Source organism: Sarcophilus harrisii, chromosome 2 (genome assembly GCF_902635505.1).
Source record: "Sarcophilus harrisii chromosome 2, mSarHar1.11, whole genome shotgun sequence".
In the NCBI taxonomy this organism is placed as follows: Eukaryota; Metazoa; Chordata; class Mammalia; order Dasyuromorphia; family Dasyuridae; genus Sarcophilus; species Sarcophilus harrisii.
Window position 1 is genome coordinate 633,951,657 of NC_045427.1, and position 25,699 is coordinate 633,977,355.

Sequence of the window (25,699 nt, forward strand, 5' to 3'; positions counted from 1 at the left end):
GAGAGGCTCTTTGAAAGACTATCAGGCATAGCTCCCTGGGACTGGGAGACTGAAAAAAATTGTAAAGATTTTTTAATTTAGCCCCCAAAATAAAGTGAAATCCGGAAAAAAAGTGACTTATCCAGTGTCATATAGGTGAGAAGCTTCAACTGGGATTCAAACCCAGTTCTTGTGATTCCAGATCCAGGGGTTTTTTCTACAACTTAATCCTCATCACTGAAATTTCTTGAGCACCCAAGTGCTTTTGTCTTGTTGATCCCCATGACAAGTCTGTGAAGGAGTTGCTAGTGCCATTTCATAGACGAATACGGAGACTAGGGCAGCGAGGGGGTTGCCATAGTGCACAGAGCTCCCAGCCTGGAGTCAGGAAGCTCATCTCCCCGAGTTCAAATGTAGCCTCAGACACTACCTGTGTGATCCTGGGCAATCCTGTTTGCCTGTTTCCTCAGTTGTAAAATGAGGTAGAGAAGAAAATGGCAGATTACTCCAGTATTTCTGCCAAGAAAACCCTAAATGGGGTCATGAGGAGGACTAAAATAATCAAGAAATAACCAGAGGATGGAGAGCATGGAAATCGAATGTAAGTTTGCTTCTTGGTGCAATTCCAGAACTCTTTGCAATTCTCACTTAGCCTTTCTATACTGTACCAACTGCCTTCTCCTCTGGTTCATCCCAAAGGATTCCTGTCTTCTGCAATTCTCTCTTCATATGAATGCCCCATCCCTCTTCCTCTTAGATAGCGCTAACCATAGTACTCTGCTTTAAAGACCGTCTGCGCCATTCTGGAGAGCAATTAGGAACTATGCCCAAAGAATTATCAAACTGTGCATGCCCTTTGACCCAGCAGTGACTCTACTAGGCCTATATCCCAAAGAGATCTTAGAGAAGGGAAAGGGACCTGTATGTGCACGAATGTTTGTGGCAGCCCTCTTTGTAGTGGCCAGAAACTGGAAACTGAGTGGATGCCCATCGGTTGGAGAATGGTTGAATAAACTGTGGTATATGAATGTTATGGAATATTATTGTTCAGTAAGAAATGACCAGCAGGAGGATTTCAGAGAGGCCTGGGGAGACTAAGATGCTAAGTAAAATGAGCAGAACCAGATCATTATACATGGCAACAAGACTATACAGTGATCATTTCTGATGGACGTGGCTGTCCTCAACAATGAGATGATTCAGGCCAGTTCCAAGGGACTTGTGATGAAGGAGCCATCTGCACCCAGAGAGGACTGTGGGAACTGAGTGTGGATCACAACATAACATTCTCACTCTTTTTGTTGTTGTTCGCTTGCATTTTGTTTTCTTACTCATTTCCTTTCCTTTGTGATCTGATTTTTCTTGTGCAGCAAGAGAATTAATTGTATAAATGTTTACACATATTGGATTTAACATATATGACATATATTGGATTGCTTGCCATCTGGGGGGTGGGGTGGGGAGGAGGGGAAAATCTGAAACACAAGGCTATGGAAGGGCCAATATTGAAAAATTATCTGTGCATCTGTTTTGAAAATAAAAAGCTTAAAAAAAAAAAGACCATCTGTGGTTCTCTCTGATAAGACACTCAGCCTGGCATTTGAGGGCTTGTTTATCAGAGTCAGGTCCCAGCTAGTTCCCATTTTAGGCTTATTGCATTCTGTTCTCATCCACACACTACTTCCTAGGCACATTTAACACTCCAAGTCCTCTGTTCTATCCTATTCTCTCCTGACCCTGAGCTTTCACTTGGGACATTCTCCGGCCTACAATGAATTCTCCCCAAGCTGTGCCTCTTGAAATTCTCCATTTCCAGCAGCCCCAGAAGCAGCTCCACCTTCCTTCAGAAGCCAGTCCTCGCCCTCCCCCAGCTGAAAGTGATCTCTCCTTTACCTCTGTAAAGGATCCCCTTCCACTCTTCTTATTATATTTGTGAATACAGACAGACAGAATTGATCCTAGGACTTGTAAGTGGATGAGATGAATGAATAAATGAAAAGCGCAATATAGAAGTAATGCCGAGTGAAATAAGCAGAACCAGGAGATCAATGTACGCAGCAACAAGATTTTAACGATGACCAATTCTGATGGACGTGGCTCTCTTCAACAGTGAGAAGATTGAGGCCAGTTCCAATGATCTTATGATAAAAAGAGCCATCTATACCCAGAGAGAGGACTGGGGGATGAGTGTGGATCACAAATAGCATTCTTACTCTTTTTGTTGTTGTTCGCTTGCATTTTGTTTTCTTTCTCAGTTTTTTTTTCTGGTTTGATTTGATTTTTCTTGTGCAGCAAGATAATTGTATATAGAGTTATCATATATTGGATTTCACATATATTTCTACCATGTTTATTATTTTTAAATATTATAATTTTTATTATTTTTGAGAGTTTCTCACCTCTGTCCCCTGCCCTTGGGTGTCAGCACAATCTCCGTCAAGATCCAGTGCCGCCCGCTCTTCCAGGCTCGGTCACAACCGGCGTGACTGAGTTTGCACAAAGAATGACCCAAGTATGCAAATGAAACCCTTCAATTATTAAATGAATAGTGTTGAAAACTGAGGGAAGATGGGGAGAAACAGGGATTTCCCAGCCTTTTCCTCCAAATTTGCTCTAAAAATACATCACAATTTGCTAAGTTCACCATTACTTATGAGTAATCCTAAACAATTCTCCATATCATAGCCTACTTACAAAAAGTCACCTCTAAGACTCTGTCATTCTTTTCACTCAGAAGGAAGAAACAGCTTTGCTCAATTATATAAAACACTTACCCCAGAGAGAGAGACCCAGACTGCCCGCAGGTGCAGATTGAGAGAGACCCAATGTGGCTACTCCTTTCCCCGGCTTTACCCACATTTAAATTCTAAATGGCCACACCTGCCCAACCTGAAATTGCCTTGGCTTGGGGTAATGATCAGGTGCAAGTCCCCTCATTAGTGAGGTGGCAGGAGGAGGCCCTTTGGAAGGACTGACTCAGTACCATAAATACAGGCTTGGCTTTTGGCTTGATTCCCTCCTACATTCATGGTACCCTTAGATTAAAAAGTTGTATGAAGGAAACAAGGGCATCTAGATTGAGGTCTTGGGGCCAGATGGCACAATGGATAGAGCATCAGCTCCGAAGTCAGGAGGATCATCTGAGTTCATAACACTCACTAGTTCTGTGACATTGGGCAACTCAACCCCAACTGCTCCCTGTCCCCGAAAATAATTGTCTTCACACGGAAAATTGAAGTTTACTTTTGTTAAGGAGTTTCAAGTGTTGGGATACCCAATCATTGTGGGTCCCTGGCAATCGAGGCTGTCAGTTGTAAAGAGGCTGACCCATTACTGCTAGAGGGACCTTCTTCCCTGAGGAAAATCACCATTCCTTACCTTGAAAATACCCAGGGCAGCTCATTAAGAGGCAGGAAACCCTAACGGGGAAGTGAAGCATCCTAGCGCCCACCCCTTGAGCTCTGCAGAACAGCAATGGCACGGAAGCTCCCAGCTCAATCTAGTTATTTTTTCTTTTATAAAACTCCAGCTAGAAAATGCCTATTTAAGGAAGGGACTTTGGAGCCCATTGCCCCCGAAAAAGCCTTTCCACAGACAGCCCTGGTTCTGGTTCAGCTTTGAGTCGGTTACTATCTGGAGTCAGACCTGGGGACCAAAGGAGTCTTAACCCATCAGCCAGTAATTATCTATTCCCCAAAGGGTAATGGTACCTCACTACAGTTTTGCCAACAGTTCTTAGGGAGATCTTTTTGTCTTATGACAAATGGTGGCTTTGCCTGCTTTTACCTAGGACTTTCACGCAGACACATTCTGGACTGTGAATGGATAGGTTTTCACCACCGCGGTATAGTCTTAACAGATTCATTAGAATGTACTCTAACGAGATCTCCTTTTGTCAGTTGTTTTAATAGTGGATTTCTTTTATCCTGGGATGAGATCAGTACATAAACAAGCCAATCTTGTTGCCAACATCTTTTTTTTTTTGGCTGAGGCAATTGGGGGTAAGTGACTTGCCCAGGGTCACACAGCTAGGTGGTGTTAAGTGTCTGAGGGCAGATTTGAGCTCAGATCCTTCTGACTTCAGGACTGGTGCTCTATCCACTGTGCCACCTTGCTGCCCCTGTAACCAACATCTTCCCAGAACAGTTTCAGTTCTCCTCTCTTCGAAGGAATAACTAATTCCACACTGACCCCAATGATAAGTACCTTCTCCAATCTACCAGTTTATTCTTAAAAGGCAGGTGTCTGAACACACCATACTACTATCACTCAGGGTGTCTCTTTCAGAAAGCCTTGGCTTTCTGCCCTGGCCATTCTTCCCATTCCATAAATCTCCAAACAAAATCATTTCCAGTAGGCACCATGTCTTGCTGCATCCCACACTTCAAAATGGTAGCTACAGTTGCCCAATTATCATTTTTACTGCTTTAAAAGAGGTGACATAGATTTGGGATGGAAAGTGTCATCTGCATCCAGAGAGAACTATGTAAATTAAATGTGGATCAAAGCATACTAGTTTCATCTTTTTGTTGTTTGCTTGCTTCTTTTTTTCTTTCTTGGATTTCCTCTTTTGATCTGATTTTTCTTGACAGCATAACCAATACGAAAAATTCTTTACAAGAACTGCACATTTAATCTATATCAGATTGCTTGCTGTTTTGTGGAGCAATGAAGGGGAAGAGGAGAGGAAGAAAAATTTGGAACACGGGGTTTTGCAAAGGTGACTACTGAAAACTATCATTGCATGTATTTGGGAAAATGATATATTTTTTTAAAAAAAGAGAAAGAGGTGAAAACCAAAAATGCTCCTGACAGGTGGTAGGGGAGCCTCCCAGCAGTAGGAAAATCCCCTCAGGTGGCAATGTTTCTTGACTATGACCACCACGCTCTTGATCTGAAACAGATGCTTTGTTCATTACTACCTACCCGCAGCCAAGAGAGGTTAGTAGATTTGGGGTTTTCTCAATCTTATCTTCTAAACAGATGGACCTTAAAAGGCCTTGAAGAGTGTCTCCTAGATAAAAGAGGGCTCCTAAATATTCTGAAGCAACTCTATGTAAAATATGTACCAGCCTCAAATTGAAATATACATTTACATCTATGTAAAAGATGCACAAATAATCATTTCAAGGCTACTTTTATATCAAATCACGGCATCCTTTTTTAGCTAGTGTTCTTCTGATTTCCCATGTTTTATTCAGTTTTTCCTTCAAGAGGCTTTAGGCAAATTTCTAAGTTTTTATCATCAGATATGCAATTTTTATGTCATGAAATCTGTCTTGGGTAGGGAAGGAAGAATTCCTCGTAGATGGTCACTAGAGAGAATTAAGGTATTCCTAACAACCTGAGGGAGTCAGAGACTGACCAGATCTGTGACTTCATTCATTAGAGTATGGAGCTGGTGTGGAGCTACCTCAATCACTGAGGGTTGGCACCTCAAAGGGTCCTAGATAGTTGGCCCAGGTCCACATGGCTAATATATGTCAGTGACAGAAGCACGCAGGCCTATTTGACTGGAGGCCAGCTCTGTCGACACTAAGCAACACTGCTTGTGCTACAGTGATTAAAATACCTTCACGCCTAGTTGATGACAGATGACCCCAATTCCCTGCAGTTTCACTAAGGATTTGGATACCTTTGTAAAATGGCCATCATCACAAAGATATCATGAAAATTAAGGAAATATTCAAAAAGTCATTTAAGCCTCTATCTGGGATTGTTATCTGTTTAGTCCCCCTCCATCTGTAGCTAAGAAAGTTTATTAAAAAGAACAAACAAAAATTTTTTTGAGTAATAATCTGATGGTCTAAACGTCATTTTCCCTTGCTTTATTCTGGTTTTTATTTTACTTGAAAAACTAGAAGCCTGACACATTTCTTCCAGCCTTTCTCACTGGATCCAAGATGAAAACAATTTCCTAAATAAACAGGAAATTCAATGTTTGCAGACAGATGAGAGGATAAGAGAGAGGTAGAAACAGAAACTTACAACAATCAAGAACCATAGCATTAATTTCTTCAGTCAAAAGCTCATCTTCTTTTAAAAAATTATTTTAATTAAAAAATAAAGAAGAACATTTTTCACCTACGCTCTATGTCATTTATCTCTGCTCAGAGAGAAAGAAACATTTCTGTACACGAGCTGGTCTTTCAGAGAATCCCAAACAAACACGACATTCAGCAACTTCAGACAAAAACGGATTGGAAAAGAACTGTTGGGGCATTGGAATCCATCTCTCGTTGAGTGAGAGCCGCTGTGCCGATCCGCTTCAGAGCACTCGCGTTCTCACAGTTAATTACCTGGGACATCAAGGCTAAAAATTCGTTGTTCTAGCAAAAAAAAGAAAACTCCAAAGACCTCATTAAAAAAAATTTCTTTTCTGGAAATATGCATCACTAAGTATTAAACTTAAAACAGGCCTTTTTTGTTTAAGACGGTGAATATTCTCATGGCTTTGTAACAGATTTAACCTACTTTTTACAATTAAGAGCTTATCAACTCCAAAATATCCAGCAACACTCCAGCAATGGCAAGGAACTACAGAAAAACTATTAAAAAAATCAATCCTAATTAAAGGAGTTTAATTTAAATTACAATTTTTTTTCATGTAAGGCATTATGCTGACATCTACTGGCCTCAAATTGAACTATACATTTCAATCACTGTGTTTTTACATTATAAACGCTCTTAAGGAAAGCAGAACTCTTGATAATAGAGCACAATGAACACATTCAAATAAGGCTCAACTTAATTTTCTTGTAAACCCCACCAACTTACCCAAAGAATAATGGCGGCTTACTATTGCTTTCCGAGTATTTGATGGGGCTTAAATTTTAATAAGTAGTTTGAGAGAAGGGGTATGATTAGGAGGAGGAAGAAGCTTTTTGTGGTAAGTAAAAAATTTTGGGTTCCCCAAAAAACTTGCAAAATTATGCAGCATGCTATTTTATGATTTACACTGGATTTTTAAAAGATGGACTGAATTCAAAATAAAAACCTAATAATGATAATTCTATAAATAAAGAAATTTTGATTTTACTAGACATTTTTTTTTTTTTATGAAAGACATTTGGTAATTAAATACTTGCTACTGTCCATTAAATTGATGAACTTTATTAGGGTTAAAACTATAACAAAGTTCATCCTAAAACATTTTGCAAAATTATTTCACTCAAAGAGTGTCTAATAAATTGAATGCTATGAATTACAAGCAATGTTCAAAAGCAGAGACTCACATTCATAAAACTTTATACATCTTTCGAACTAACAGATATTTATACTACTAAAATCAAACATGCATCACTTTCAAACATTCTGGTATCATGATTTATATATTACATTATGTAACACCATTCTTCTCAAAAACAAATTTTATCATACATTTGCACCATTCTCTTTGGATTTTTGATCTCTGTCTTCATTCTTCATATTATCCTATAAAATAATGAACAAAAAAAGATGCATTTCTTCACTGAAGTCTTACATAAATTTTTTAAAAAGTAAACTATAGGGGCAGCTAGTTGGCGCAGTGGACAGCCCTGAAGTCAGGAGGACCTGAGTTAAAATCTGGCCTCAGACACTTCCTAGCTGTGTGACTGGCCAAATCACTTAATCCCAATGGCCTCAAAAAAAAAAAAAAAAAAAACTATAAAGGAAAAACACCTGAATATGGAAAGTCATTCATTTTTAAAAATACACATGGTCACTCTGGAGAACTTTCTTTCCTTTTTTTTTAATTAACATCTATTTTGGAAATACTCCCTCCCTTCTCCCTCCCCCCCCCAAAAAAAACAACACATGAAACATCAAAGGAAAGCACTGGATTTGATGAACACCAAATAACAAAATGGAACTAATTATTTTATAAAGAGGAAATGACTCATCACTAATATGTTGGCTATTATTCCACTAACATGGGAGACTACTAGAAAAGTATGATATGAATCTTTTCCAGGTGCCCATCCAGGTGTCTAAAATTGACAGTGGAAGGGACTTCAGGCCAAGATGGTGCTTGTACGGCGACAGAATGCTCAATTTCCATGGCCCATGTAATCTAGTGAAAACATGACAATCATGCCAGCCTGAATAATGATAAAGGAGTCCAATGAAAACTCTAGCCACTGACCTCTTCCACACCAGAACTGCACACACAAGTTAGGTAGAGTAGACAGTCACTGGGAAGGGGATGGCTGCCGAAGCCACAGTTGGCACACTAAGACTGGCAGCTCTCAGCGCCACCAAAACGAGACTGCAAGATGCAGCGAGAGGGGAGGCTCACCAGCGGGGCACAGTAGTGCTCAAGCTGAGGGGCTCTGAGACCACGGGCACTGAAAACGCAGCCTTCTGAATCTCAACAACACAAGAAAGCCACTTATAGCAATCCACTCCCACTGGTAGCAAGTTTTTCCTTTCTCTCTGGGTGGTTTGTTTCTTCCTGATTGAGAGATGATTTATAGGCGTATAATTCATTGCTTGGTTATGAGAGAAATTGGCAATTGAGCTTGAGAATTTTACAAGCAGTTTTTATGTGCCACAATAATGAGAAATATTCAGTGCATCATCCACACTATACAATTTAGCACTTAATTGTTCTTTGTAAATCTCATTTTTTTAACCAAGTACTAATTATATTGAGGAGGAGAAAGATTGACCTTCATGATTCTTGTCTTCTAATACTACTGAGCACATGATAAATGCTCAGTATACTGGGTTTATTAAAATAAGAATAAAGATGTATCTGGGGGGGACATGGAGAAGGGAGGAGCTAAAGTACACCACTTAGGAAAGATTAATTCATTTGAGGGCCACTTCTGCTGGATGCTGTATGAAAGAGAAATGTTATGAGAGTATCCAAAAAAAGTATCCAGGACATCACTGTTCTTTCACAGAGAGCAGCATGATATAAACAAATATATACCAACCGAGGGATGGGAAAATGCAACAAAGTCCAAAAACTGCAATAAACTAAAGACAGGGAAAAAGTAAAGAATCCTCACCTTCTTAAGAACAGTATGAATCTCGTCCATAACTGTGGATAAATTTTTGATTGTCTTATTTAGCTGGTTCTCAAATTGCAAATTTGCATTTTCGGAAGTCTTCAAGTTTTCCTGTAGTTGACTAAGGTCCCTTTTGACTTCTCTGAGTTCACAAGTTAGGCTTTTGTTAGAATTTTCCAAATGTAAAATTGTCTTCTCGTCCTCACCTGTAAAGAAGGCATTCCAAATGATCGGTTACTTTTCCCCACAATACCTGTAATTTCACCAGGAAGCTTAAGCGCTCATTTTAAAAGTGCACAAAGAGGCTGCACTCGGACACTAAGTAGGGAAGGAAGGAGAAAGGAAGGTGGACAGGACCATGACTGTGAGCACTTAGAACTGGATCTGGTCAAAGTTTAAGAAGTGTTGGTGGCCTTCCTTTCCCCAGGTTTTACTGGCATGACCTTGAACAAGTCAATTAATGACTCGCTTGGCCTCAGTTTCTCCATCTGTAATGAATGGGTTGGATTGGAGCCTTCTAAGTCTATTTCTCCCTCTAACTCGTCCACCCAGTCAGACAGTAGGGGCAGCGATATGAGAGATTAGAGCAAACCCTTCTTTTTGGAGAGCAACAAGAACTGCCTCCTGGATTATAAGGGATCAGAGGCTGACAAACCCTCCCTTCACGAGAAGCTGGCACAGAGGCCAGAGGCACTGAGCACAGGCACCAAGTCTGCCAACAAGGTCCTCACAAAAATGATGGTCACACCAGACTGAGGCAGGAGAGAGGGAAGGGAGACACGCGGATTTTTTCCTCACCTGTTTTATCCTCTAGTAACTGGAGCTTCTGCTCTATTTCAGCTCTGACTTTTTCGCTTTTCTCTAGTTTTTGCAAGAGACTCCCCACATCCACCATCGCACCATTATACACTATTAGGCCGACGTTTTCTTCTACAACTTTTGACTCTTGCTTTACCGTAGGTGTTGGGAGCAGCAATCTGTTTCCTACATTTGAATGAAAACGTACAAATTTAAAAATTTTGAAAAATTATTCATTCTTTTGCCCCAAAACATTAAATTTAAAAAAAAAAAAAAATCAGTCCAGGGGCAGCTAGTTGGTGCACCAGCCCTGAAGTTAGAAGGACCCGAGTTCAAATTTGATTTCAGACACTTAACACTTCCTAGCTGAGTGACCCTGGGCAAGTCACTTAACTCCAATTGCCCCAGCAAAATGAAAATAATAAAAAAAAAAAAAAATCAGTCTAATTTTTATGAAGTCCACCACCCGCAGACCTAAACTTTGAACTCTTGTACTCTTATTACCCAGCATATCTTCTTGCAAGGTTTCAGAGTCTTCATGGTTTTCTTCGTCTTTTGAGGTATCTGTTAATTTCCTGTAAAAGCAGGATTCTCGGAGTACCACTTTATTAAGCAGTTTCTTAACCTGTTAGTTAAAAAAAAAAAAAAAAAGGAATCTTGTCATGACTTTACAAGGAACACAATTCTTTTTTTTGGCAAGATCTGCTAAGGGGATGACTTTGCATGATTTTTTGCTACAAACTAAATGTTAGTCAAAGATTGGCTAGGAGAGTCAGGCTTCTTTGTTCTCCAAGATATAGAGCAGGTACAAAAATGTGTAAAAATGTTCACAGGAGTTCTTTAAAAACATTCTTAAAGATCAGCCTGGTATATTTATTGCTAAAGATTTCTAAAAGAATTACCTGAGCCCGGGAAAGATGAAGTCCGAGAGTATACAGTATTTCTTCCATATCCTTTTCCAGCAGGTAACCACAGTGGCTTTGATCAAAGTAAACAAATGCCATCAAAAGATCCCTGTTAACTGTAATCATCTGTGTCTTGTCTTTTTCCTAAAGAAGAAAGACAAGTGAGGATGGCAGTAGGTACTTGCTTTGCCTTGCAATGTTACCAAGTGAATGTTGTCAAGGAAATCTTTTCTTTAAAAGTCTGAGATACTTTAGAATGCCCAAATTCTGCCTCAGTGCTTCAAGAACACAAAAAAAAGGAATAACAGGTTGGGGAAGCAACTTAACTTTAATCAACTAGTGTTGCTTGACTCTGAGCTGCTTTATTTAGTCTCCCCTAAGCTTGGCCACACGTATCACCAAACAATCAAGTAAGTAATACTTCTTGACTGGTCTGTCTACAGCTACCACTTTAAACCATAGGTCTAACAGGGAGGAAAGTAAGACATCAAGAGAAAGCAGATTTTTTAAGTAAAAAAAATTTTAAATGAAGCCAATAATTAAAAGCTGTATACAGAGGTCAGGTTAACATGTTCTGCTAGAGTGACAGCTGATATAAAAGAGCAAAAAACCCTAGAAGTCAAACTATTTCTTAAATTAATATTTTACACACTATGAAGTACCTTATCTTTAGAAGCTCTGTCTTTGCCATATCGATTAATTTCTCTTTTGTCATCCCGTTTGTTCATCTCTTCCTCATCTCGGTCTATTAAAAACAACAAAAAAATCCCAAATAAATAAAATGTAAAAGCAATCACAGCAAAAACTTAAAGAATAGGAATATTTAATAGTATAGAACTGACTTTTCTATTTTCTAACTACTAAATTACAACAATCAATTCCAAGAAGATCAAGTATATATAGAAATAAATTTATGATTTTGGGGGAATAGCATCGACAGACTTATTGTACAGATTCTTTTACATATTAACAGTACTAGGAGGAAGAATAGGAAGACATATTTGCAATGGGGAATGAGAAATAAAGCATTAAAAATGCATGAGGAAATAATACTGTTTCAAAGCAAATTACTAAATCCACATAAACCATCTGATGAAGAGATTCAAAAGCAAGAAATTTCTCATGGCAAGTTCAACCAAAAACTGATTTCAGAATTTAAAAGCTCACTTCAAACTATGGACAAATCACAATATTCTAAGCCCAAGTATGATTTAAAAACTGAGATAAAAATCACCAGTGGAAAGCCCTAGGATCTGATGCCAGAGGACAGAGGATAGACCACATCTCTGGTTCTTAGTCCTATAACCTGAGGGGTTAACAAGATGACCTTCTTCCAGCTCTAAAACCTGTGAACCCAATCACATTTGAGGAAGGGTGTCTACCCTGCATTCTGATGTTGACTTCATTATTTAATTCTAATATAAGATACTGTGTGAAGTCTATTGAACTGCCCTGAAGCTTAACTTCATTAGCTCTGAAACCCAGGCTGTGTTTCTAATGGGGAAAGTCAGCAGAAGGAGTTTATTTTATGTAAAGGTATCCATACAACCAGGCATTTACTCAAAATATCATTTGCGCTTTTAATCTTTCCAGGAAGCAAAGTACAATTAAGGAGGATAATATCTGGACACCAAAGTCTCTTTGAAGCATTTCAAAAAGAAAAAAAAAACTAAGCAATCTGAAGAATATAGAATCAGATGAAAGCTTTTTTCTATGAAGCAAGGATTTTAGTGATAAACTTCCCATAAACTACTCAATTTTTCAACGTAGATTAAGGAACAAACTAATTATATGTAAAATATGATTTAACAAAAAAAGTTCGAGAACATAATTCTTGCCTACATAATGAAATCTAAAATACAGACTGTGAGTAAAGTAACTTTAAAGCATGCTGAAAATATTCTTTCAAATAATGGAATTAATTAGAAAGGGATAAAGAAGTGAACATACCATCCTCCTCATCTTCAGCATCTTCAGCTTCCAGTGGGTCATATTCTTCTTGGTTATTATCTTCTTCAGTTTCATCATCATCTTTATCATCTTTCCTTTTATCTTCTTTCTGTAAAGTGTTTTTAAAATTAAACAAGAGGTAAAAAAGGCTTTATTAATAAGAGGCATTATTCTGCTAGGGGAAAAAAGTGTTCTTTTCCTAATAAAGTTTGGGGGACACATAAAAGAGACCAAGAAAACTAGTGAAAGTTAAGTGAAAGAACAGTAGTAAACACATTTTTAATAAGACATTCTGAACTTTTCTACATTGTAAAAAATAAATAAAACAAAACTGTCAGAAACCTGAAAAAGAGGATGGACAGGAGGAAGTGCAGTTTTGCTAATCACAGAAATAAAAGCCAGACCTTTCTATCTTCTCGGTCATCTTTTCTGTCTTTGTCATCTCCCGATTTTCTTCTTTTTGGTTTTGGCTCATCAATTTCATCATCCCTGTCTTCCTTTTTCTCTTTTCTCTCTTCTTTTTTGCTTTTCTTATCCTTTTCTTTCTTATCCTCTTTTTCCGGAAGGGATATTAATGATTTATATATCCGGACACCAAAGTCTCTTTGAAGCATTTCATTGAAGAGTTCTGCAAATAATGAAACCTATATGAAGATGTAAAAAATAAAGAAAAAATCTTTTAAACAGTCATCATCTTTTGACATTAAAACAAAGAAAATTCTGTTAACCAGAAAAAGAATAACTTTAAGTTTTCAGCATAGTTATAACTGGTTTTACCAAAAGTCTTATTGAAAATAAATCTTCATAACCTAGTCCTTTTCAACATTTAGATTACAATGACAGTTGCTATTCATAATGACTTTATGGTTTTGTAAAATCTTGATGTGTTTTAAATCATAGATTACGTTTAATGCAATTTTAAATGAAGTATATTTCATTATACAATTCGTTTGAAGAATTCAAACATTATTCAAAGATTTTTTTAATTATTTGAAAACTGGTCATTTAGTTACAGACATGGAACTCAACCAACATTTTACTAGTCAGAATATTTATCCTTACATAACAGGAAATTTAATAAAATAAAAATGAAAATCTAATGCAACAGTTAACCTAAAGGGAGAACATATATTCTAACTTCATTAACTACAACTATGAACCAGACCATGCCACACATACCTTATTTACATGAACAGAAACCAGCATTTACTACAAAAAAAGAAAGGTTAAGCATGATAGATAGCAGTACATGTATCTGGAGAAATGGATTAATGTAGTTTCTCTTCAATGATAAAGCATTTAATAAGAAAAGAAATGCAGTATGTTTAATATTAAAATGACCAAGATGATGCTATTTATAGCTAATCTTTTGGAGCTACATGCCCATTCTTAATTGGAGTGATTTGTCTACACCAGTAATGGTATTTAAGGGCTTATAAAACTTATAAAAACCCTCAAAATTGGGAGCTGGTGTCCAAGGGGAAATGTAGAAGAGACTGGAAGTATCTTCTTTATTTTTTCTATCAGAAATAAATTTACAGGGTCATAGGAATCAAGAGTAGAAGAAATCTTAGAGATTGATATCCATAAGGCAAATGACTTGCCCACAGCCACAAAGATGTTTCCTACTCTGCTATAGGAATGCATTCATCTTTAATCCTGTTAACAACTTCTAGCAAAAGGTCTTTTGGACATTTGTGATAACATAGGCTATTAAGAAAATAATTATTGATACCCTAGAACAAAACTGATATTCTCTTACTCTGATTCTTTCTTCTCTTTGAAGAACTCTTATATTAGGAAAACAAGTTTATTTTACTTAATGTTCTCCATTCTGCGTGGAGGTTCAAGATTTTTATCATGCATCAAACACTAGCAAGCATGCATTATGAAAGAGATCTCATACAATTAAACCTTCTGTTTGGAGCTGATTATGACCAAATGATGGATAACCACAGAATTTTGACCGCTATTCCATAAATCCAAAATATAAAACTGCAGTGTCTTAGCACTTAGGAGTTGAGATGCTGGTGGTGCAACCCAAACCAGATTAAAATGTAATTAGAAATATTTAACAAAATAAAGATATAATACAATACAAACAATGCTAATTTTTTGGTTTTCTAAAAATCAATATGTGGCCTGTGGACACAAATACTTCTATTTGAGATTGATACCACTAACTTACAGTACAGTACTTATGCCAAGAAATCTGAGAATGTTTTTTCATTTTGTTGTAATTAAGGAATAACATTCTAATTTTATTTTTTTTTAAAAGGATATATAAACCTTTTAACATATGGTTAAATGCAAGACACCCAATATTAAAAAGTTTTATAAGCTAAATCATATACCTTATAATTCTTCAGCTCTGGTACTTCATTAGTAAAAACAGAAACTTGATGCTGCTAAGTTGTTTTAGAAAGACAAAGAATATAGGATAGTATAAAGAAATACCGGATAGAAAAGAGCTAATAAAGCCAACTGGTTAGTATGAAAAGTTCTGTGTGCAAAGCAATAATAAAGCTTTTTGTTTCCTCCCGGACTTATTAAATAACCTATGTCAGTTTAAAAAAGGATAAGATCAAAGTAAAATTACCTCGAATGAATGCTCTTTGTTATCTTCTAATCTGTAGTCCAAAAGTACACTCAGAGACATGATGCTACAGTCAAACTTGCCACTCTTTGCAGCCCAGTTAGGGTGTACAATGATGGCTGGCTCATCGGGTAAAATGTATCGCCTTTCACGGCGCTGACGCTCCATTTCTTCCTGGCGTTTCCTTTCTTCTTCCTACATGTTTCAAATTTCAAACTGTGTTTATAAATCTATTTTATTTTTAAAAGTTAAACATGCAATTATGGATCGAAATGAGCATTACCAAAAAAGTTAGTCTTTTAGGAGGAAGAAAAATTCATGAGCCAGATGACCCCCAAAGACAAAATGTAATTTTCTTATGATGTGACCAAACCAACAGTTTAATAAGGGAAACAAACTCACAAAAGAGGCTAACAAAAGATCCCAATTATCACAGTTCTCCTATGCTTCTCTTCACAAAATCAGCCAGCTTCTAGCTTTCCCCATTTATTTCAGTTTCACTCTTTCTGCTGGTGTTTTGGTTTAATCTTACTTCCCAAAGACATGGGAAAAACTGTTGTGAACCACGTGCATCAGAGCAAACCAAGCTATCAATCAGTGATTATGTGGCAGATACTCTATGCTGTGCTAAGGATACAAAGGAAAAACTAAATAGTCCTTCCCCTCAAGGAGCTTATTCTGTATTGAGAAACAACATGCATAGATACAGAAGAATCAAGAGATTTAAAGTCAATTTTAAGAAGGAAGAGAGAACACAAGAAACTAGCAGTTGGAGGGAAAGTAGGAGGATGAACTGAACTTTGGAGAGGACAGAGAGCTGAAGAGGAAAGTGTGCCAGGGCCAGGAGACAGCCTGTGCCAAAGCAGAAGATGGCAGATGGGAGAGACATGTCGGATGGTTAAGTTGACCACAGAATGTGTGAAGGGAGAGGAATGAGGACTGTCTGGAAATGGAGGCTGGAGTGTGATGGGGAAGGGAAGGCTTCAAAGACTAAACAGAGGAATTTGTGCTGCATTCTAGAGGCAATAGGGAATTACTGAAACTTCTTGAGCAGGAATGTGGTATGGCCTAAATCACAAATTCAAGATAACAGAAACCAACCAAAAATTATTTCCCCAAAAGTCTGCATTTGTATAGTTATCCTTTCAAAAGAGAGTTCAACTGCCTTGCCATGTTTATTGAAAAGGTGATGCTTTTGAAGTTAAAGTCACTGAGGCCGAGAGAGCCTGACCACACTGGAAGTTCATGAACACTAATCTAATCTCATTATTTCAGTACAATCTAAGACAATGAAGCCTGGAATAGGATCTGCTTCCTGAGAGAGGGTTGTGGTTGGGGGGGGAGGGGCAGAAGCTCTCCATGATTAGCTTTCTACCCCTAAATTCTACAAATCCTCCCTTGAAAGATCATGGCCTAGAAGCCCCTGGTTCTGCAAGCACAGCCCAAGCCCTGCTGCTTCTCACTCAAGCAAAGACTCAGTGACTATTTCAGGCCCAGCATCGAGCTATGTGGGGAGGTTTGTAACCGCAAGAATGGCTACCAAGAGATACCCTTGTGAGAGCAGTGACAATTCTCTACTGCCACCAAGAAACTGTAAGGATTAGGAACAAATGCAGAAATATACAATCCTCTTGGAGTGCCCAATGAATGGACTGACACAAACACGCTAGACCCCAACACTTTGCACCATGGCCATACCTCTTTATCGTCCTCAGATTTCCTGTCTTCCTCTTCTTCCTCTTCTTTTTCAGATTTCTCCAACTCCTTCTGTTCCTCTTTCTGTTCTTCTACTTTAAGCTGCTTTGTCAGGCGGGCTATCAACTGGGATTTTAATCCTTTAGAACTAAGAGCTCGGCTTTCTAATTCTTTACGAAGGTCATTTACCTAAATGAGCATATATTAAGCATACAAATTAACACAGTCTAAAAGCATGAAATCAAAATATGGAACCAACTCAATAAAGATCCAGGATTAGTAAAAACAAAAAAACAAAAACAAAAACAAAAACAAACACAAAACACCAAACCAAGCAACTTAATAGTGAAACAAGTGAATAAAAGCATAGTCTGACTTAAAATAAAACGCTGATTAACTGAAACTCAATTATCTGGAATCCTCAATTTCTTTAAAAAAAAAAAAAAAAAAAAAAAAAAAAAACCTCTAAAATTCTTTAAAAATGGTACAAGACCTGTGGTTTCACTGGTAAGGAAAGTCCCTCTACCACTGTAGGTCCACAGAGTCTCTAATGGCCACACAGCCTTAAGACATGCCCAGGGACACCCCAAAAGCTTGGGTCATGCTGTCCTGGCTCCAAGAGTAGTTCTCTATTCACTATACATGTTGCACTTCAGTTTTCAAATAAAAAAAAAAAAAAAAATCACATGGTATGAGATTAAACTCCTGTTCTTCGAAGATCCTCATTCGGTTATACGTTGAAGCCTGCTCCCCCACACAAGGCGTCTCTCCTATTGCGCTATTTTTTAATTCTTCAGAGATTGGTGTATTCCATATCTTGCTGCCAGTATAATGTGGGCCTTAAGATGAACTGTGGTATCCATGGGAAGAATGGAGTCCTTAAGAGGAGATCTGCAATTTCCTCAAGGTATTTGTTTATTTTCTTGCTCTTATTCAATTTAGATGCTTAAATCACTGTCCATCTGTTTCATCTGGTAATATTTATGGACAATGGGGAACTTCAAAGAAGATGTAAAAGATGGGATCAAAGAAATGTGTGTGGGGAAGGGCAGATAGGCTGGTTCCATGGAGAGGAATGATGACTACCCAGAGGCTCCAGTGTACCCTTGTGATGTCAAAAGAAAGTGATTAGGCCTCCAGCAGACTGGATGACCCCAAGTGGCAAATTTACGGACATGGACAAGAGTTGTATAGGCTCTCCATAGTTGTAGAGAGCTTCCAAGTGAATGAGATCACAGAGCCAATAAGAGAATTGAGTGGTGGTGTTTTTTAAGACAATCACATATAGTCAGTCCCCTCTATAAACTAAAAGACATGATGGGAAAGATGATGACTCGAGGAGCGCAGAATTCCTAATGGGATGTATAACAAAATGAGAAGAGACTTACATTCATGACTTGGTTCTTTTCTGTGGGACTTGAATGAATTCACTTCACCTCTAAGATCTTTGGTACCTCTTAAAGTCCATTCACTTAAGATTACTTCCCCCAAACCTGCTCATCTTTCTAACCCACAACAGCAGTACCAATCTCCCCAAATCATTACTCTTGTAAAACATACTTGACAATCTCCTCAACCTGGTACCATACAATGTAATCAACATCTTCAATGAATCTCATATCCCTTTCTCCCTTCTCAATTTCACTGCTACCACCTTTATCATATCTATCCTGGATTATGAGAAATTTCCTGCAAGCTCTTTCCACTTCTAGACTCACCATATCTCAACTATAGGTTAGAGGAAGAACTTATATTTTTCATCTCCAGAAGTCTTGCCACGGGACCTCAGTAATCCTCTCCATTTAGGCTTGGTCTTAGTCGTGCTTCACTGCCCCCAAACATTAACTCTCCCAAAGTCAACTCAGCTCTGTCATCAACTCTGGATTTCTCCTCCTCTTTCTCTATTCACTCTCTCTGTACCTTTCCAAGCCAAAATACTCATCCCTGGCCACTACTTCTCAATGTGTGATCTCCCCATAATTGAACGTAAGCTCCTACGGTATAGGGTTGTCTTTGCTTTTGTATTTGTGATGCCAGCCCTTAAGAATTCTAAATACATTTATTCATTCATATTCACTGTTCCAACTCACTTATCATACCACTGTTAATATTCTTAATGTTTATTCTAATACTGTTTTTTCTTTTATGACCATGCTCATCTCAAAGATCTTCAGTGTTTCCCTGCAGCCTATGACATTAAGTAAAAACTCCTTGTCCCAAAAATGTATGACCCTATATATCAATCCCTCTACTCACATACCCTAAGCTATAATCAAACCAGATCTTTGCCTTCACACATGCCTCACAAACAGTATACTTTTTGTCCTTTGCTTACAGTCTCTACCCACTCCCAGGGCCGCCATACTTCCAGATTCAGCTCTGAAGTTCATCCTCATCTCTTCAGCTAGAAATCAGTTACCTTACCTGATCTTGTCTCACATGCTGGAGTCTTCTTACACATGACTATGTTCTAATTTGTATTACTTTTACCTTTCGTGCCTTACCATCCTTCAGCAATACTAAATTCCTTGAGGGAAAGGACTAAATTTTGTATTTTTCTATCTCACCTCAGTAGCTAGCACAAATGGTGAACCCTTTACAAACAATGACTTGATGAAAGATATGTTATCAGCATCTCTGTCATAGGCAACTGACAGATTTCCACTTACATAGGATGTCCCAAGTCTTGGTGTAGTTTGAAAATATTTGAGATTTAAAACAGAGTTAAGACTTCTTGGGACACCTTGGGACTTTTTAATCTGCAGAAGTTGGTAGTGTCACTTCATTACTACGACCACTAACTGGCACAATGTTGGGGAGAAAGTGACAGACCCTGATAAGAGATATCATGCCAGCTAACTAAAGATTTTCAAGTTTTTCTCCTTTTTGTATTGTTTAATTCTCATTTGGTTATTTCTTTGTTCCTATTTCTGTGATCTGTGCAAAGCACCTCATATTATTTGCCTGGAAAGAATGTAGAAAAAATTTATGGTGTTTAAGATCCAAAAGAAATTTCAAGGACAATTTATTAGATGGTGTCTAGGAGTTTCACCCCTCATCCCCCAAGACCAAAGATTCTCTCAAAAAAATTAGAAGTCCGAAGCCAATTTCAGATTTGTCTCTTCTATTCTTTTGCATAAAACCTCATCTTTACGGTTCTAAATTTCATCATTAAGTAGAATGACTACATTGGCTAACATGAGCTAGGATCCCTTCAAGCTCTAAAACAAAATGTTTTTATGAAGGTATTTTAAAGTTTATTTAATTCCAATATCCTAAAAAATAAAAACAAAAAACAAATCACAGCGATCACATTATTAAAATTTGTACCATTATTTATGGACCTTCACAAATGTTTCAGTCACAAAATACCAAAACTGACTGTAATGCAATAATACCATTGCTAAAGCTGCAAGAGTTAGTGCTTATTTGTCCCCTCACTCGGGTACAGCCCTTGGTCTTCTAGGAGAGCTTCTTTCCATAGTTGAAGACCAACAGCACCCAATATCACAAGTATGAACTGGGCTGAGGCAAGAGGTGTGATGAAAGCTGAGAAGTGGGGAATGAGAGATGCCAAAACATCAGTGATAGAGCCCTATACTTTCTACAAGACAGCCAAGCTTTTCCTCCTACTGAGGTTTCCTGATCCTTGTACTTTTACTTCTAATTTCATTTAAAACTCGTGACTCCCTTGAAGCGAATTAACTTTGGGGGAAAAGAAGATATCTTTTGAAAAAGTTTTGTTCTCAAAACACAAATTAATGGTAGCTTACACAGAAAGCTAATTTAAGGCCCATACACAGAAAGAACTTTTTTTTTTTTGAAACGGGCAGGACAATTTAAAAAGATAAACAAAAATTTAACTTTAACTGGACAAAATTGTTTTAAAAAAATATATATTATATATAATTTAAAGACCAATAACATGACAACCACATGATCAACTTTTGCTTAATTTGTATCCAAGTTTACATCTCAAAGTCCTATGTCTCTTGCTTTACATTTTTAATTTGGTATTATAGTTACCTGCTGCATGCCCTTCTTACTAGTCCTAGTATCACTCCAAATATCTAACAGAATATTTTGCACATAACAGAATATTAAATAACTACTAAACTGCCTTTTCTTGTAAACTTCCACCATGGCTTTCTTCTTAAGTGACCTTCCTTCCAGAAATTATCCTATGAGTAAAGTTTCCCAAAGTTTCCTGAATGCCCCGAAGGGCCAAGATCGAAGCCAAGTACCACCTTCAGAAAGTTACCTTCATTGTCTTTGGATCAAGTTTAGACCAATGGGTGGGTGTGGAGATTTCTTTCGCCTCACCATCATCCTTCTCTTCTTCATCCTGACATACAAAGTTAGAATATAATTATTATTCTGAAGCCTTAAAAGGATATTAATTTATTCTTAATATTCTGTTGCTGATCTGTGCAAGGTCACAAGTGTTTCAGATTGTCTTCTCCTAAAGTTATTGTTTAGGCAAGTCCACGTACATACATTCTACCACTTTAACTGATCACAAAGACACTCATCAGCCAATCAAAGCCAGATCTGTGAAACACAAAAGGGTGATAAATTACAACACAAAGGATATCAGGGATGCACAGACACTGATGGTCTCCACTAACCACACAGTGTGTGATCTTGCCCCAATTTTCAAGCCACCCAGAGTTAATCTTGATTTAGTCAGACCTTTAAAATGTACCAAAGACGTTGCCACATAGCCTGAAATTTCAAAGCTCTCAGACTTGTGGTTGTCCAATTTCAAATATCCATGATTAGAACTGATGACCGTGAAAAAGAAAATTTTTTATAATTTTAGAAAATGGCAAAATGTTTAAAATGGCTTAATACTGAATCTCGCTCAACAACTGGTCCCAGATTCCAGCAACTAGACCTATGATGAAAACAAAGCTTTGTGCAATTTAAGCACAATTTACTTTCCTCTGTGGTCTCAGCATTCATTAAGTTAGCATAATTGACGAATTGGTTTTGGTTTTGGTTTTTTGTTTTTAAAGAGAACGGAACGTACAACTACTCTGCTGAAAGCTGGATTGCCAGTCGCTGTTACCAGTTATGTTCCTCCATGTGTGTTTATCGTGTAGCATGTGATGTGCATTTGTGCCTGTGTTCCTGTGCCTGTGAGAAGCGGAAATAGAAAAAGGGATTAGCGTTCAGTGCCTGTTCTCCATCAGCCTCCTTGCGTTCACCCTGTAGCTTCTCGGCCAGCTGCTGCTTGTATCCTCGGGAGAGGGTTTCCCACTCTGAGCGGGTGGGAAGGCAATGCCAAACATCCGGGAAAAATAAAACCACTGTCTCCACATGAGCTGGAACTGTACGCCCCTTGTGGGTCTCCTCAGGGCGATGGTAGCGAATCTCTGCAAAACGGTACCTGTTGCAAGGGAAGAAGCATGTTGGAAAAAAAATTCTAAAATACACTTTAAAGACCCTAGTTCACTTGTAGCACATCAAGTAAAGAACTTTTGCTGCCAGAACCTCAGGCTGGTCTAAAGAAAAAAAAATTACAGAAGCCATAGTTGCTCTTTGGTGCGCTTGTCCAGCTTGGCTCCCTTCGGTGGAGCAGAGCACGCTCACAGCAAGTGGCGCAGCCCCAGGGTGCGCGCTCGATTAGTCACCCCACACTCCCAGGCACCCTCGAAGAAGGCGCACAAAATCAAGTGTGTGTGGGAAGTGAGAGCTTTTTCAAATCAGGTCTGAACAGTAGTACAAGACGCACAAGACAAATTAGCCTCAAGAGAAAATATGGCTGGGCAGTGAGTCAGCAACTACAGCGTTTACTTTATGACAAAAGAATTATAATGAAAGAAGTTCTCTCTTGTCGGTCTTCTCCAGCTACGCATGAAATGAAAAACATTTCCAACATACATTCCCTGCAGAAGTACGGCATAACAAAACACAGTTCAGTTTGCAATTCATTGTGATTAGTCCTTAAGTCAGTTCTGAACACTTTTGGCACCAAACAAGTTCTTGCTACAAATGGGACTTTCCTTTTGAGTAGTTTACCTGCATCACCAAAGCTTGCTGAATGAGATGGGGGGGAAAAAGGCTGGTTGACAGACACATCTAAATAAGCTATTAGCACATTTCTATTCATGCCAGTCATATGGAGAAGATTGGTACTTACCATTGAGTGCACACACTTAAATCAATGCCTGTCAGAGCCTTACAACAACGAATAGCAGTCTTTATCAACACAGAGGGATCTTTCTCTGGGTCTGGTCCATCCAGTGAAGGAGACCAGTGGCCTCCAATAGCCATGGCCTCATCCTTGCCTTTCATGCCCACTAAAAACTAAGTCAAAGACAAAGAATGGATTAAATGTTTTGTTATATTGTGTGTGCTTCAAATGTCAGATGATGCAAGAGCCTGAAAAGAAAACGTGCACACACCCCCTTCACAAAGTCCACTTCATTATCCCTGATGGGCCTACTGGCCAAGGAAGAGCTCAGGTCATCATGTTCCACACTGTATTTCAGCAATGGAATAGGATTTTACTCATCACAACTCATCCTTGCAAAAACATTTCCTCATAACCTGATTTATTTTCAACCACAAACTCAAAAGTTGAACTCTAATGATGTGAAAATACACTCCATTTCATTACCACTGTCAACATGGGGCGACATTCAGCACAGAACCCTATGTACCAACATCTTCATATTCTACAAACAACATGACACCAGGATGCTACATAAATTATGAATTTCCCAAAATTAAAACCCGTTTTCCTTTTAACATACAGGAAATTGTAATTAAACAAAAACAAACCCCCTTTCAATGGATAGCCATTTTACCTTAACAAGTCTAGCAGGATGTTGGAATCCATCTCGAAGTTCTTGCGGATCTTCAGCAAGAGCGCATGATTTGTGATATAAGTCTTCCATACTAGGGCTAGCCATCAGCATTACCTATTACATAGTCAAATAATTCAATCCTGTCAAAATAGTCTAAAGTGGTAAAGAAGAAAATGAAAGTGGCAAAACTATATACACCCTCCTCACCTTTTAGATATGCAAATTTGTATTCTGAACTCCACTATACAAAGGTACCCCCAGAGCACGAGGCTACAGCAGTGGTAGTGAATCATAAATACCTGACATCTGTATTGGTTTCATCTTTTTTTTCGAGGGATGCTATTAATAGTGTTTTGAAAATATTACAAAGCCATGTGTAGTAAGCAGTGTCCCAAGTGCTCCCCCTGAAGACTACTGGCCATGCGGTGGGCGCCCTCATTTCTAGGCCCCTGAAGGCAGAGACCCAGTAGCGCCTTTCTTTCTTCTAGGCGCGTCATGATGTCATAACTGATACCATTCCTTTCATCTTCAGATGCCTCCAAACTACATAAGGGACAAGCAATCGCCTCCCCAATTTGAGAGTAGAAGGACGAAGGGCAAAGAGAGGCTACTTAAAAACCATCATCTCTTTTCCTTTCTGATCCAAATAACTGTCAAGTCCCAGATGGAATACAAACCTTGGCACTATACAAGTGATCGGCATCAGGCGGGTCAAGTATAGCCACATTTTTCTCCAAAGGATCTACCTCTCTGTGCATGACGTAGAAATTACAGTAATTTCCCAGCTGGAATGGTCTTGACAAAGGAAAAGCATCGACCCACATAAACTGAGCATCAAAAAAGTCACTAGGGATGTACAGATTCTGATAACGACGTCTTAGTTCCATCATGTCACAACTAGGGCTGCAAAACAGAAACAAATGATGAATAAAGTAGCAAGTTTAGCATGGACATCACATAGTCACATAATATGGAAATTAAATGTTTACCCCAGGACAGTTAAATCTACATGGTTACATAACAGTAACAGTAACAGACTGAAATCATCTTTAAAGTTTAATAATAGTTACACTTTCCAAAAGGAGAAGATAAAAAAGGCATTTTCTAAGAAGAGGAAAAATTGGATTTATTGAGAAATAAGTTGGTGTAAAAAAAATCACCTATTTTGACAAATGACACTTACTGCTTTCTCAGCAATTCCTTCATTGCCTTTTTTACATGGAGGAAATCCCTTTGAAACCAAAGTCATTAATTAAAATCCCTCTTCTAGACAAAGTTGGAGATCCAGCTCTTAAGTGGGGGTTCTAAACTGATCTGAGAAACAGCTATTTTCTATACTATAGACTTTGAAAGCAGATGAGCAAGGTGAATAAGAAAAGTGCTCAATTCCTGAATGCCTCAAGCAGATTACTACATAATCAAATTCAGCTTTAGTCTGCAGTGAATTCTCAAAAAATGATACATTTATATTATATAAATTTATACATTATATAAGCATAAAAAGAAGAAATGCATTTTATGGTGAAGAAAAAAATGTAGAACTAAGGGCAAGAGTAGCAGGCCTATCAATTTAATATAAATATTTAAGGCTTATCAATGTCTTTTGTTTTTGCACCCCTATCACAGACCAATAAAAGTCCTGTCACAACTGAACTCTATCTAGCAACAAAAATTAGTTTAGCAAAACCAACGGCCACTGCTATTGAATTCAGTCCCTACATTGCTACAAAGAGGAGGAAGATACAGCTCAATATCTGTTCATCATGAAAATCAATTGAAGTTTAGTGATCAATGATGGAACATTACTACAGAGAGAGCTCAGGCTACCCTCTGAGAAGGGTTGGAAGCATTTAAGTGCAAAAGAAATACCTCTTTTTATACCAAGGTTAGTTTTCCTCTTTTTTCAGTGGAAACGGGAGAGGGTAAACAGGTAGGAGGGCAAGAAGGTGGAATTTTGTAATTAAA

At 38.1% G+C, this 25,699-nt stretch overlaps 1 protein-coding gene and 1 non-coding gene across 3 annotated transcripts in view; both read right to left on the reverse strand.

Annotated features, from left to right (window-relative positions):
• Positions 1 to 6,013: 6,013 nt before the first annotated feature.
• CCAR1 (cell division cycle and apoptosis regulator 1) overlaps positions 6,014 to 25,699 on the reverse strand; it is a 50,069-nt gene continuing 30,383 nt past the window's right edge. For both annotated transcript variants that reach the window (XM_031956867.1, XM_003755021.4), the window contains exons 11-25: positions 24,412 to 24,637; positions 23,735 to 23,848; positions 23,065 to 23,231; positions 22,101 to 22,311; positions 21,181 to 21,264; positions 16,923 to 17,108; positions 15,228 to 15,419; positions 13,033 to 13,272; positions 12,629 to 12,737; positions 11,341 to 11,423; positions 10,676 to 10,822; positions 10,278 to 10,398; positions 9,774 to 9,959; positions 8,976 to 9,181; positions 6,014 to 7,413 (exon numbers count right to left, since the gene is read on the reverse strand). In XM_031956867.1, coding sequence (XP_031812727.1) covers positions 7,354 to 7,413; positions 8,976 to 9,181; positions 9,774 to 9,959; positions 10,278 to 10,398; positions 10,676 to 10,822; positions 11,341 to 11,423; positions 12,629 to 12,737; positions 13,033 to 13,272; positions 15,228 to 15,419; positions 16,923 to 17,108; positions 21,181 to 21,264; positions 22,101 to 22,311; positions 23,065 to 23,231; positions 23,735 to 23,848; positions 24,412 to 24,637 — 2,332 coding nt within the window. In that variant the 3' untranslated portion in view covers positions 6,014 to 7,353. The remainder of the gene's footprint in view (positions 7,414 to 8,975; positions 9,182 to 9,773; positions 9,960 to 10,277; positions 10,399 to 10,675; positions 10,823 to 11,340; positions 11,424 to 12,628; positions 12,738 to 13,032; positions 13,273 to 15,227; positions 15,420 to 16,922; positions 17,109 to 21,180; positions 21,265 to 22,100; positions 22,312 to 23,064; positions 23,232 to 23,734; positions 23,849 to 24,411; positions 24,638 to 25,699) is intronic.
• LOC111721071 lies at positions 23,382 to 23,447 on the reverse strand. The gene has a single exon (XR_002770441.1). It is a non-coding gene; the product is annotated as a small nucleolar RNA SNORD98 (small nucleolar RNA).